We start from the raw sequence: 14,544 nt of genomic DNA on the forward strand, positions 1-14,544 counted from the left end.
TTACAACTGTCCTTTCTCCCCTTTTCTTTAACACCACCCAGGCTAGGACACCCTGTTGAACTTCACAAATAAATGATTGAGAATGATCAAGTTCAACAATGCAGAATAACACTTCCGAAACATTGTCCAATCACACAATCTTCAAATAGCCACCAGACTTCTGGACTTTGCTGTGGCACTCAATCATGCCAGAAATTTCAGGATAAGCTTATTTTGTGGAATCTTCTTTGAATCCCCAAAATATCCTTTGTTAATGTCCATGAATCCAAAATTAGAGAAGAGTCTGGGTATGCCCCTTCACAGAACAGTGAAATTTCTAAATCAAGACCAAGTTAATAACTTTAAGGAGAGAATGAAATAAGGTCCTTTAAGGGTCCTTTAAGGGAGAATGAAATAAGCAATTAACCAAGATAAGACATATTAGGACAGTCCTCAGCATATGATACCCTCCACATGCAATTTCTGTATAGTAGAATTATCTGAATGATAAGAATTATGGTAAATGATAATAATTAATTTGGCATAACAAATTCTATTTGGATTTCTGTGTCTCAATTGACTTTGTCTCAATTCTGACACAAATTTCTGTGTCTCAATTGACTTTCATCTTAGCATAGAATATCTATGGATAAAATGCATTATTAAATCTCTTCCCTCGAAGAGATTAACAACTCATCACATGGGTACTATATGCTTTTCTGTGATGAGACTAGATCAGATGCAGGTGCCCTGAGTCCTGCGAGAGATATAAATAGCACATCACAGTTGCAGCTATCATTTTATTTATTGCTTCATCAGTAAAAGTGTAGCCTATTTCATTTACTTTCACAACCAAACTGCGGGAGAAGTACTGCTATTCCTTTTTCACGTATAAGGAAACTGAGGAACAAAGAGATTAAATGTTTTGGACAAGGTCATAGAGCAAGTAACCAAGCCAAGTATATCTCATCTCTGATACCAGCACATACACTTCTCATGGGTCTTACTGGATCTTGTTTAAAAAAAAAATCTAAGAGACTTTAGTATTTTGGGGTGAATGTTACAGAGGAAAATGTAAATTTTTTCTTGTACTCTTTGAAAAAAATATGGAAAATATTAATATATTCCTCAAGACTGAGGAAATAAGTGGCAAAGCCTGGCTGGAGGGCAACTTGGGCATTTATATAAAAAATATAAATGATTGTTTAACCCAGCAATTCTATTTTTAGAAATTTATACTTCAAAAGAAGTGTTACATAATATCACATACATACATACACTGCATATATGCATAAATACTTTTTACTGTATCCAGTTTCAGAAACCACTAAACATATCTTCATAGCAGTACAAATATTTCTTTTGAGAAAGGTTGCCTGTGTTTCTTCTATCCTACTGGAAATACCACTCTTTTAGCTAAACAGGATTCAATCAGAAGGCTTCTCCACCCATGTTTTACATCCATATACACACTGATCCTGCCCTACTTAAAGCAGCTAAAAGACTTGATGAACAAGAGTAACATTTAATTTTGACCCATGTTTACACTAGAAAAATGGGCATTATTTTCCATTTTTTTTCTTTTGGTTGTTGATTTACCTTTTTATTTCTATCACTAGATTTGTATCTGTAATGGTGATGGTCACAGAATGATGTTTGTGAATCCCTTGACCTCAGTGCACAGACAAATCTCAACTTCTCATTTTGAGGCCCTCTGGTCTGCAGATATTAACAGTAAACTATCCCTTGCCCACCATAAAGGAGTTGTAACTACCACCAACCCCCCGCCCCCCCCCCACCATGCGTCCGTGCTCACCTCCTCCATGGGGTGGTATCTGTTATAAGAATATGTCTCCAGGATTCTCCATGGACTCGCCACTTTATCCACAACTTCTCGTCTCTGTTGTGTGAGGGATCTGCAAAGACAAAAAGCAGCAATGAAACCAGGATATCATGAGGGTTGGAAGGTTAATGATAAAAGTAGTGGAAACCAACATGCACAGCACCTTGAGGACAGAAGTCAGTCCTCAAGTCTCACCTCTGCAGCTTACTCACTGTGAGACCATGGGTACCACTAAGCCCCTCTGAACTGCAGTTTCTTCATCTGCAGGTTGGGGACAGGCATTCCCACTTTGCAGGGAGGCTGGAATAATTCAGCAAGATGTTGTAGATAAGAACACTTTTTACATTTGTAAAATAAAGAATAAGATTTATTGAACTGAAACTTACTGTGAGACATCCATTAGATTAACCAATTTAAATCTCTCACTTTTCTGGAAAACTCTAAGATGAGATATTCTTTTTTTTTTTTTTTTTTCCCACATCCTAAGGCATATGGAACCTTTGTTCCCAGACCAGGGATCAAACCCATGTTTCCTGACCTGGAAAGTGAAGTCTTAGCCACTGGACCACTGGTTAAGTCCTAAGATAAGGTATTCTCTTTTTAAAAAGATAATTTTATTTATTTATTTTTGGTTGCACTGGGTCTTTGTGTTGCTACAAGTGGGCTTTCTCTAGCTGCTGTGAGCAGGGGCTACATTCTAGTTGCAGTGCTGGTGTTTCCCCTTGCAGTGGCTTCTCTTGGTGCAGCTCCCAGGTTCTAAGGCACAGGCTCAGTGGTTATGGCACGCGGGCTTAGCTGCTCCACAGCACACAGAATCTTCCCAGACCAGGGATCAAACCGCATCTCTTGTGTTTCCAGGTAGATTCTTTATCACTGAGCCACCAGGGAAGGCCCGAAGTATTCTTATTACCCCCATTTCAGAGATGAAGAAATTGGGTCACAGGGGAAAGTATTGTTAGGACTTAAACTCTGACAGCCTGAGTGAAAAGCCTGAAGTATTAACCTCAATACTGTGTATACAGTTGTAAGAATCTTAATGCAGTGGTTTATATTTTTTTAAAACAAGCTTTGTTTTTTAGAGGAGTTTTAGGTTCACAGCAAAATTGGATGAAAAATACTGAGAGTTCCTATATACTTACTGTTCCCTGCCCCCTCCGACACGCACAACCTCCCCCATTACCAACATCCCACACCAGAGCAGTCTATTTGTTATAATAAACCTACATAGACACATCATTATTTCCCAAAGTCCATAGGTTACATGAGGGTTCACTCTTGCTGTTGTACATTCTATGGATTTGGACAAATGCATGATGATGTGTAGCCAGTATTATATTAATAGTATCATACAGAAGAGCTTCACTGCCCTAGAAATCTTCTCTGATCTGCCTATGCATCTTCCCCTCCCACCTAACCCCTGGCAACCACTGATCTTTTCAGTTTTAGTTTTGCCTTTTATAGAATGTCATGTAGTTGGAATCATACAGCATGTGGCCTTTTCAGATTGGTTTCCTTCACTTAGTAATATGTATTTAACTTTCTTCTATGTCTTTTTAGGGCTTGATGGTTCATTTCTTTTTGTGCGTGCTAAGTCGCTTCAGTCGTGTCCAACTCTGAGCAACCCTAAGGACTGTAGCCTCCAGGCTTCTCTGTCCATAGGGATTCTCCAGGCAAGAATACTGGAGTGTCCCCTCCTCCAAGGGATCGTCCCAACCCAGGATCGAACCCAGGTCTCTTATGTCTCCTGCCTTAGCAGGCAGGTTTTTAGCTCTGTCTGATGGTCTACTGTCTATATTGCCATAGTTTATTTATCCATTCACCCACTGAAGGACATCTTGGTGGCTTCCACGTTTTGGAAGTTATGAGTAAACCTGCCACAGATAGCTGTGTGCAGTGTTTTGTGGACATAAGTTTTCAATTCATTTTGGATCGTACCAATTCATTTTGGATCATACCACAGAGCGTGTTTGCTAGATCATATGGCAAGAGTATGTTTAGTTTTGTAACAAACTACCAAATGGTCTTCCAGAGCAACTGAAGGGACTATGCCATTTCTCATTTTCTCCAGCAAGGCTTTCTATGTTTATTTGCCACCTGTGTATCTTCTTCGCTGAGGTGTGCCCATTCAGGTCCTTTGTCCATTTTAAAAATCGGGTTGTCTCTTTGTTATTACTAACAAAGAGTTCTCTGTATGTTTTAGATAACTGTGCTTTATCAGATATGTCTTTTGCAAATATTTTCTCTCACTTTGTGGCTTGTCTTCGCCTTCTCTTGACATTATCTTTTGAAGACATTTTTAATTTTAATAAAGCATAGGTTATCAATTATTTACTTCATGGTTCATGTCTTTGGTGATGTATTTAAAAAATCATCACTATTCCCAAATTTATCTAGACTTTCTCCTACATTATCTTCTAGGAGTTTTATGGTTTTACATTTTACATTTTTTAGGTCTATAATCCATTTTGAGTTAATTTTATAAAGAATGTAGGTCTGTGTCTAGATTCACTTTTTTTGTGTGTGGATGTCCAATTGTTCCAGCACCATTTATTGGATTTTTTCAATTTTTTTTTCTGCATCTACTGATATGATCATGATTACATTAATTGGTTTTCAAATGTTAAACTGGCCTTGCATATCTGGGATAAATTCAGTCAGTGGACATGGTGTATAATTCATTTTGTACATTTTTGGATTTAATTTGCTAGTGTTTTGTGGTGGATTTTTACATCTATGTTCATGAGAGATATTGATCTATAGTGTTTTTTCCTCATGATGTCTTTGACTGGTTTTGATATTTGGTTGGCCCCAAAGAATGAATTAAAAAGTATTCCCTCTGCTTCTATTTTTTAGATGAGATTGTAGAGATATAACTTTTTCCTTAAATATTTCATAGAATTCACTGAACCCATCTGGGCTTGGTGCGTTCTGTTTTGTAAGGTTATTAACTATTGATTCAATTTCTATAACATATTCTTTGTTGCTTAGTTGCTAAGTCATGTGACCCCATGTAGCCCACCAGGTTCCTCTGTCCTTGGGATTTCCCAGGCAAGAATAATGGAGTGGATTGGGTTGCCATTTCCTTCTCCGGTGGACCTTCCCAGCTCAGGGATAGAACCCAGGTCTCCTGCATTGGCAGATGGATTCTTTACCACTGAGACACCTGAGAAGCCCATAATAGATAAAGGCCTATGTAATGGATTGCCATGCATGGCTTATATTTTAAGAAACAGTTTGATAAAAGTATTCAATGCCTCTCCTTTGTGCCAGAACAATAATACACAATATATGATTTATTCTTATTACAATTCTGTGAAATGTCATCATCCATGTTCTACAAATAAGGAAAGTAGGCCAAGAGAAATCAAGTAACTTGCAAACAGTCACAGAGTTAGTAAGTCTTGGAGCTAATTCTCTGTCTCCAAACCACACAAATGTTTGAGGAATGTTTTGGTTCCCTAACTAAAAGTCTTTACCTAAGTTAAAAGTAGAGTTATGTTTTCATTATGAGAGCATAGTAACCGATCATTCATTTACCCAATAACTATATTTGGAGTGATTTCTTTCTATGTTAATAGCACTAGGATGTGAGTTTTTGGTGAAGCTAGGGTGTGAACTTTTGGATAGAGAGAAAGAAATGTGTTTAGTGATCTAATTAGCTAATGTTTCAATGATTTTATCTGTTTTCTCACATTTTTTTCTCTGAACATTCTGGCATATTTAGCCTCATTTTATAATCTGTAAAATGGGAATAATATCTTTCCAAGAGATTCTTATGAGGATTAAATTAGTTAGTCCATGTTTTAAAATGAGCTAATTTCTGGAACGTAGTTAATGCTTAATGTACATGAAAACACAGTAGCAATTCAAAACAATGCTGAGTAAAAACCCTATTTTGCTACAATAATATTGAAAATAATAATTATATGGAGAATAATTTAGCCATCTTACTGATATTATCTTCAAATAATATCAAACTACAAAATATTTTGATAGAATCAATTAAAACTCAAGTTCCATTCACATTATATAACTCCAATGTAGAACTGACTATATTTAATTTTTTAATCTGTTCAGTTAGCACCATGTACCATAATAATCACCCACTGGAGTAGAAATCAATTTCTCTACACAATTCCATGATTTTAATTGTTACTAATATTAATAATAATAATCTGAACTTAGCAGAAGCTCTTTATCTTCAAAACTGTAGATGTTTTATTGTTAAATGAGTAGTACTTCATTTAGCTTGTCCAAGAAAAGCTCACAAGATATGATTGTCTAGATAATTAGTTAAAACAATGAAATGAATTTTAAAAGGAGATTACAAGAAACAAATGCTATTAAAATTGTAATTGTTGTGGAGCAATACACTTTTCCAGTCAAGGATGCATTTCTAATGCTTATCATCAATTTGATTTTTTTAAGAAAACTAGAGTGCTTCAGAATGAACAATTTCAGTTTAAAAATACTATAAGTGTAATATGTTGAGGCCGATTATTTACAAAACATATTATCATTTTATAAAGAAAACACATACATCCCTTGGTGTGTTTAAAATTTAAAAAAATTCAACTTACCCATAAATTTTCAGAAGCTCATTTCATCTGCTATTATCAAATAATCATCTTGTACATATATGCTATATTAACGTTTGTTAACCCTTTTGGGCACTATAGTCTAGGCACCAGTCTAAACATTTACATTATTATCTTACCTAATTCATTCAACAACCCAATAGGTGGGCACCCTTGGGACTCTATGCAAAAATGATAACATAGTAATAGTAATAGAATATAGATTTCTTCCTTACAGAGCTTAAAATCTACTTAAGGAAGTGAGATATAAATACATGAAAAGCAAAATAACTTAGCTATTAAAAAATATAAAGTGAGGTATGATAAGCTAGAGCCTAATTACCAATTAAATAGTGCACTAAGTGTATTGAGGACAGGAGAGGGAGAATCCCAAACTGAAGAGTAGTTGGTAATAATAGCGACCAATATTTTACAAGCAATTATGCATGTCAGCACTGTTCTAACTCTACATATAATCCTAACAACAATCCTTAAGGTAAATACTAGTATCCTAGGTTGTTGGATTTTTTTTCTCCTGTGAAGATTTTGTTACAGAGACTAAATTAGACATTTGTGTGCATGCTAAATCACTTGAGTCATGCCTAACTCATTGCAACCCCACAGGCTATAGCCTACCAGGCTCCTCTGTCCATGGGATTCTCCAAGCAAGAATACTGGAGTGGGTTCCCATGCCCTTCTCCAGGGGATATTCCTGACTTTGGGATCTAACCCACGAATCTCGAATCTACCTGCATTGGCAGGGGGGTTCTTTACCACTAGTGCCACCTGGGAAGTCAAATTATACATTTATTATACTCTAGAAAATATGCATTAAAATGTTTATTAGCCTATTTTTTTTAATTATCGATCTCTAATTTAGACTACAAAGAAAGTTAAATAAATGTTAGCACTATAAATGCATCAGGACCTAGTTTCAGTGCTTTTGCAGAATGGGGAGAGGAGAGGAAATGAAGCTAATGAGAAGAGTCTTTTCAGCCCTTCCTTCTCACTCCTCACACTGGCTGTCCAACTGAGAAAGGAGATCACTGCAGATGCTTTCCTGTGGGGTTGGGACCAGGGATAGTGGTTGTTCAAGGCAACACGGTTCTTTCCATCACATAGTTCAGCAAAGGTCTGTTTCGATCACAGTCATCTACTTGGTGACATATGAAAGCGAGTACACTAAAAAGCAGCCTGGCAGCTGGTGAATTCCTGTTTCAACTGAGCTGGTATTCCCAGGTAATTTCACAATATGGAAGGAAATAAATGAAAGGTCACTGGACACTTTCAAACACCAACCTTCAACTTTGCCCAGTTAAATGTCTGGAAAATGTGTGAGTATAATGCTTCCTAAGCCCAGCATTGAATGACTGGGTGCATGTGATATACAAAAAAAGTTAGCCACATGAGATTTGAATGAAAACCCCTAATACTAGAAGTGCTGATTATTTTACATGAAATTAAACACAATACTTATATCTCAAAACCCCAAATGCTACTTAGTTCAAGCAACATATAAACCATATACTTAGAAAAGGCAGCTTCCTGTTTCCAGGCAATTTCTTGGCTGATGCATAATACATGTAGAGAGCGAAGGAAAAAGCTGGCTAATCCCCCGAATTATCACCAGTCTCATCTCACGATCAAATGAAAAGATTATTGTACGTCGTGTATTCTTTTCGAATAGGAATTCATAAAATGTTTAACAGAGAAAATGATCTCTTGGGGTACATTATTAATAAATACTGCAGATCAAAGATTGTCTGATGAATTTTTTTTTAGAATGTTGAAAGAGGCAAAAATCCTAATGTATATTGATGCAAATTTTGTATTTAAATACTTAGGAAACAGTTACATGAATATTTCATGACAGAAATGTATTTTCAATTTTTTTCTTTCTTACAAAATTAACATTTGCTTATAAGTGGAAAATTTAGGAAGTACAGAGAGAAGAAAAATAGAAAAGAGAAGGAAGGAATAATCCTCCCATCTTCCTGAGTTAACCACTGCTGATATTTTGACATATTTCCCTTCAGGCTTTTATCAGTGAATATTTTTTCATAAACACAGTGCAAATTATCTCTATATATAATTTTGTATTTGCTTCTTTTTATTATATATTCTACCAGAGACATTTTCTCAAACTAATAGAAACTCATTATAAATATTTTTATTGACTGTATAGTATTTGACAGTAATTACTGGAGCTTCCCAGGTGGTGTTAATGGTAAAGAAACTGCCTGTCAGTGCAGGACATGTAAGAGATAGGAGTTCAATCCCTGGGTTGGAAAGACCCCTTGGAGTAGGGCATGGAAACCCACTCCAGTATCCTCGCCTAGAAAATTCCGTGGACAGAAGAGCCTGGTGGGCTACAGTCCAAAGGGTCACAGAGTTGGACATGACTGAGCATGCAGAAGCATCTGTCCTTGATTCATAGTGCTAGATACAAACAATTCTACGTATTGGGAGTATGTAATATATATAATAGATCACCTCCCTAAATGATCAAGGGAAAGATTACAAAGCTTGTCATCCTTGTTGATTGTAGATTTTCTGGACTACTATTACATCAGATGTTCAAGCTGGTGTTAGAAAAGGCAGAGGAACCAGAGATCAAATTGCCAACATCTGCTGGATCATCGAAAAAGCAAGAGAGCTCCAGAAAAACATCTATTTCTGCTTTATTGACTATGCCAAAGCATTTGACTGTGTGGATCACAATAAACTGTGGAAATTTCTGAAAGAGATGGGAATACCAGACCACCTGACCTGACTCTTGAGAAACCTATATGCAGGTCAGGAAGCAACAGTTAGAACTGCACATGGAAAAACAGACTGGTTCCAAATAGGAAAAGGAGTACGTCAAGGCTGTATATTGTCACCCTGCTTATTTAACTGGTATGCAGAGTACATCATGAGAAACGCTGGGCTGGAGGAAGCACAAGCTGGAATCAAGATTGCCAGAGAAATATCAATAACCTCAGATATGCAGATGATACCACCCTTATGGCAGAAAGTGAAGAGGAACTAAGAAGTCTCTTGATGAAAGTGAAAGAGGAGAGTGAAAAAGTTGGTTTAAAGCTCAACATTCAGAAAACCAAGATCATGGCATCTGGTCCCATCACTTCATGGGAAATAGATGGGGAAACAGTGGAAACAGTGGCTGACTTTATTTTTCTGGGCTCCAAAATCACTGTGGATGGTGATTGCAGCCATGAAATTAAAAGATGCCTACTCTTTGGAAGGAAAGTTATGACCAACCTAGATAGCATATTAAAAAGCAGAGACATTACTTTGCCAACAAAGGTCTGTCTAGTCAAGGCTATGGTTTTTCCAGTGGTCATGTATGGATGTGAGAGTTGGACTATAAAGAAAGCTGAGCGCCAAAGAATTGATGCTTTTGAACTGTGGTGTTGGAGAAGACTCTTGAGAGTCCCTTGGACTGCAAGGAGATCCAACCAGTCCATCCTAAATGAGATCATTCTTGGGTGTTCATTGGAAGGGCTGATGCTGAAGCTGAAACGCCAGTACTTTGGCCACCTGATTCGAAGAGTTGACTCATTTGAAAAGATCCTGAGTCTGGGAAAGATTGAGGGCAGGAAGAGAAGGGGACAACAGAAGATGAGATGGTTGGATGGCATCACTGACTGAATGGATATGGGTTTGCGTGGACTCCAGGAGTTGGTGATGGACAGGGAGGCCTGGTGTGCTGCAGTTAATGGGGTCACAAAGAGTCAGACACGACTGAGCAACTGAACTGAACTGATTACATCACAAAGTACAGAAGGAGGATCAAAAATGGCAGTTAACCTATGTTTTGAGTTGGTAAGAGCCTTATGAAAGTGGACGTTACTTTGTCAGTAAATAATAATGAAAATGAAACCCATCAACAAGGACCAGGACTAGCAGATTTGAAATGTTTTGCTCAAGTGCTGGGATGAGGAGCTGTGCACTGGAAGCCGTCTTGTCCGATTCCCCGTATCTGAGCCAAATCAATTCCAGAATTTAACTTGGGCTTGTCTATCATTTTTAAAATAAAAATTTTATGTATTTACTTCGTAGATATTTGCAAAATGAAGAATAATTGAGGGAAAAGGAAAAGAATTAGCAGCCAAAGATAGCAGTGTCCATTTTGGTACATACCTGGTTTCTTCTATTTTTTTAAGTATTTTTATTACATTTTGTATTCTGCATCTTTCTTTTACCATAAAACATGTCTTCTCCCATGCTATTAATTTTTTCATAGTTATTATTCTAATGGATAAATAATATCCTACTGTCATCTGTCATGTATCAATATTTACATACCTTAATATGGGGCACATAGGTTGTTTCCAAATTTTATAATATTTAATATCATGTTTCTTATAAATAAAGCTATATCTCAGTGCCTATGATTCTTTCCATAGTTTGTTTTCTCAGTATAAATTTACAAAAGAAGGAATACCAGTTCAAAGAATATGTATGTTTGTTTTGCATATACAGTTATCGTTACCATCTTTCTAAATTCCATATATATGCTTTAGTATACTGTATTGGTCTTTATCTTTCTGGCTTACTTCACTCTGTATAATGGGCTCCAGTTTCATCCATCTCATTAGAACTGATTCAAATGAATGAGACAAGTGCTCAGGCCTGGTGCACTGGGAAGACCCAGAGGAATTGGGTGGAGAGGGAGGTGGGAGGGGGGATTGGGATGGGGAATACATGTAAATCCATGGCTGACTCATGTCAATGTATGACAAAAACCACTACAATATTGTAAAGTAATTAGCCTCCAACTAATAAAAATTAATGGAAAAAAAAAGAATATGTATGTTTGAAGGTTTGTGATAAATTAAGCAAGTTTTTTATTCCAATCAAAGTCCTGTGTTATATGTAAGTCTTTGTCTATGATTTATGAATGAAGACTCTCAGAAGAGAAGATAAATGCAGTATCTATATGAAACCCAAGTAAAGTAATGAAAACATGAGATAGTGATGTCCAAACAGCTTTAGGTATCACATAGATCCTGGACTTCCTTTATGTATCTGAAATCAGACGGTCTATGAAGCTGAGGGACAGGCTGAGGTCATACAGTTAATCTGGGGCAAAAATTGGACTGGATTTCTCTGCTCAGTGAGAGCGTGTTTGCTGTAGGATTAGATTAAACATGGAACTAAAGAGGAAACACTGTTTCTAACCACACATGCATGATGAGACATATTAAGTGTGCAGAGTAATAAACTGTGCATAATACTAATAAAGGAAAGTACACTTAATGTTGGAACTACACATACACACAATGTTTAATATATATTATATATTCCAAAAATATATTCATTATGAGTGGAGAAAGAACACAAAATGGCAAATGACATGAATGAGCAATTTATAAACTGATAAAATGAGTAATAAATAAGACAAAATACTTAACCTTATAAGAAATAAACAAAATGAAAAATAAGTAACTGTGGCTATTTTTCACTTGTCAAATTGGAAAGTGCTTGGAAAGTGCTTAAAAAGTGCTTTCATACACTGTAGTTGGAAGTGTAAAGCGAGGCAGCTTTCTAGAGGGCACTTTGGCAATATGTAGCAAGATTCTTGAGCTTTTTGCAGCTTCTAACCCAGTGATTCCACTTCTTATAACTTATATTAGGGAAATAATAAAAAATTTGCAACAATAACAACAAAAATTATCATATGGCTGGATGTGCATCACAGCATTATGTATAAAATGACAGTAGAAATCACTCTGACTTATAGGGTAGCAATGATGGAATATTATTAGTGATTGCATTATGCTTTCAATAAGTTATGAATGCCATAAAAAATTTTGTATAAGACAACTTAACTGAAAAATGTTTGCAGTAGTACTATATGCTTAATTAGCTATCTCACTATCTGTTCAAAAACATCAACAGTAATTATGTCTTAGTGAAGTTGTTTGGTAGTTTTAAACACTTGAAACATTTTCTGAATAATTAGAATAATGTGATTTATCAATGGAGAAATTATGTAAATGAGGGATATAGAATTTTCACTACAGTTTTCTTTTTTCAATTACAAGATATGACATATCTATTGGTATTTATCATACACTGTGCTAGGAAATCTTTGTTGAAGATCTATATATTTATTTAAAGATTATTAGAGTAATGCTCTAGAGAAGGGAATGGCTCACTCCAGTATTCTTGCCTGGAGAATCCCATGGACAGAGGAGCCTGGTGGGCTACGGTGCATGGGGCTGCAAAGGGTTGGACACGACTGAAGTAACTTAGCAGCAGCAGCAGCAGAGTAATGCTCAGTTTGATTCCTGGATTGGGAAGAGCCCCTGGAAAAGTATTCTTGCCTGGAGAATTCCATGGACAGAGTAGCTTGGCAAGCTACAATCCATGGGTTTGCAAAGAGCCAGACACGACTGAGGGACTAACACACACACACACACACACACACACACACACAGAGACATACACACACAGAGTAAATCTCAATGATAAAATTTCAGTCATTATTATTCTCATTTCATGGTGGTATGCATAATGGGTAGGAAGAGTGGAGAATCCAACTGCACTGATCTTGAAGAGAAGCTTTCCATTTAGACAATCCAAATCATATCAGTCACCCCTCCTTCCACTTCATACTCACCTATGGTATCCCAGCCAACCAGGAACCAGCATACTCAACAGGTAAAAGGTTCCAAGCAGAGGTTTCATTCTTCTGTAAAGAGAGCTAGAAAATCCTGTGCTTCTCCTGCAGGTCAGTGGATCCTGTGTCTCTGAGAATGCATAGGGCATAGGCTTCCACAGCCAAGATAAGATAAGTCTGGATGTCTCAACAGAAGTTAATACGTAAGCAGTTGTTTCATTAACTCCATCGTGTCGTCAAACAACTTTTTTTTAATAGTGGAAAATTATTTGACTTTTTTCTCCTTTAAAACCAACTTTATCAAAGCTCTTGGCTCCCCTAGATGCAGAAAGAAGTTTCTTCCCTGTGTAAAGTCCTCAGTTCTAGGAATCCCCATCACCTATATTCAAGAGCAGATTACTCCTGCTCTTTCTTCCACACAGGTCACTGAGTATAATAGCGGCTGTGTCTTCTGCTGTGGTCATGGTGGGCATGATTATTATTTGGGGTCTTCACTCTGCAATCTAAGGCTTTATCTGGGGTCAAAAGTCTTCTCTTGTTCTGATGGACCACATCATCAGCTTCTTAACCAAACGCAGGCCTCTCCATATCTGAGCAATGAAAACATTTTAAATCCTTTCCCAAGTGGATTTTCCCATACATTCTTCTTACATAAAGGACTCTTGTCAGACACTGCCTCACACCCCCATGTTTTTAGACAAACCCAGGATACGCCTCAAATCTCAAACAGAGACCAGTAAAACAAAGGTTCAAGTTAAGATTACTGATAAAAATCTAACTGAGCGAGGCAAATTTTAGTGCAGAGACGTAAAGGGTTTAAACAGAGTTCTTAGCATCTGGGTTGTGTGTGTGTTCGTTGTTCAGTCATGTCTGATGCTACGCTGTCCCAACAGGCTCCTTTACCAATGGAATTCTCCAGGAGATCTTCCTGACTCAGGAAATTAACCCAGGTCTCCTGCATTGCAGGCAGATTCTTTACCATCTGAGTCACCAGGGCAGCTCAGCAGTAAAGAATCCTCCTGCAATGCAGGAGACACGAGTTCAATCCCTGAAACAGGAAGATCTCCTAGAGGAAGAAGTGGCAATCCACTTCCTGAACAACCTTGCCTGAAGAATCACATGGACAGAGGGCAGTAGCTGGCTATAATCCAAAGGGTCACAAAGAGTCAGACACAACTGAGCCACTAAGCATCTCCCCTCATGGTGGGGATTAGGGTTCTAGAATTTTGGGATCCATCTAAATCCTTTGCCATGTATGATCATTCATCCATACATTCTTTCTACAAAAATGTAACGAGTACTCTCCAGATACCAAGCACTATTACAAAGATCAATACATACAAGATGAATGAGGTTCTTTAAATGGAATTCAAAGTAGAATTGAGAAGAGAATAAGTAAGTTCACAAACAAATAATACAATTTTGAGTAAAAGAAATCACAGTAAGGGAAGATATGGGCCAAGAATATATTGAGATAGACAGCCATTCCTGACTGATGTAAGACAGTTCTGAATGAT

At 37.1% G+C, this 14,544-nt stretch overlaps 1 protein-coding gene across 1 annotated transcript in view; it reads right to left on the reverse strand.

The window, feature by feature from the left end:
- CPO (carboxypeptidase O) overlaps positions 1-13,095 on the reverse strand; it is a 29,648-nt gene extending 16,553 nt beyond the window's left edge. Inside the window, exons 1-2 of the mRNA XM_065927684.1 lie at positions 13,028-13,095; positions 1,796-1,895 (exon numbers count right to left, since the gene is read on the reverse strand). Of these exons, the coding sequence (XP_065783756.1) occupies positions 1,796-1,895; positions 13,028-13,095 (168 nt within the window). The remainder of the gene's footprint in view (positions 1-1,795; positions 1,896-13,027) is intronic.
- Between the last annotated feature and the right edge of the window lie 1,449 nt (positions 13,096-14,544).

Source organism: Muntiacus reevesi, chromosome 3, assembly GCF_963930625.1.
Source record: "Muntiacus reevesi chromosome 3, mMunRee1.1, whole genome shotgun sequence".
NCBI lineage: Eukaryota > Metazoa > Chordata > Mammalia > Artiodactyla > Cervidae > Muntiacus > Muntiacus reevesi.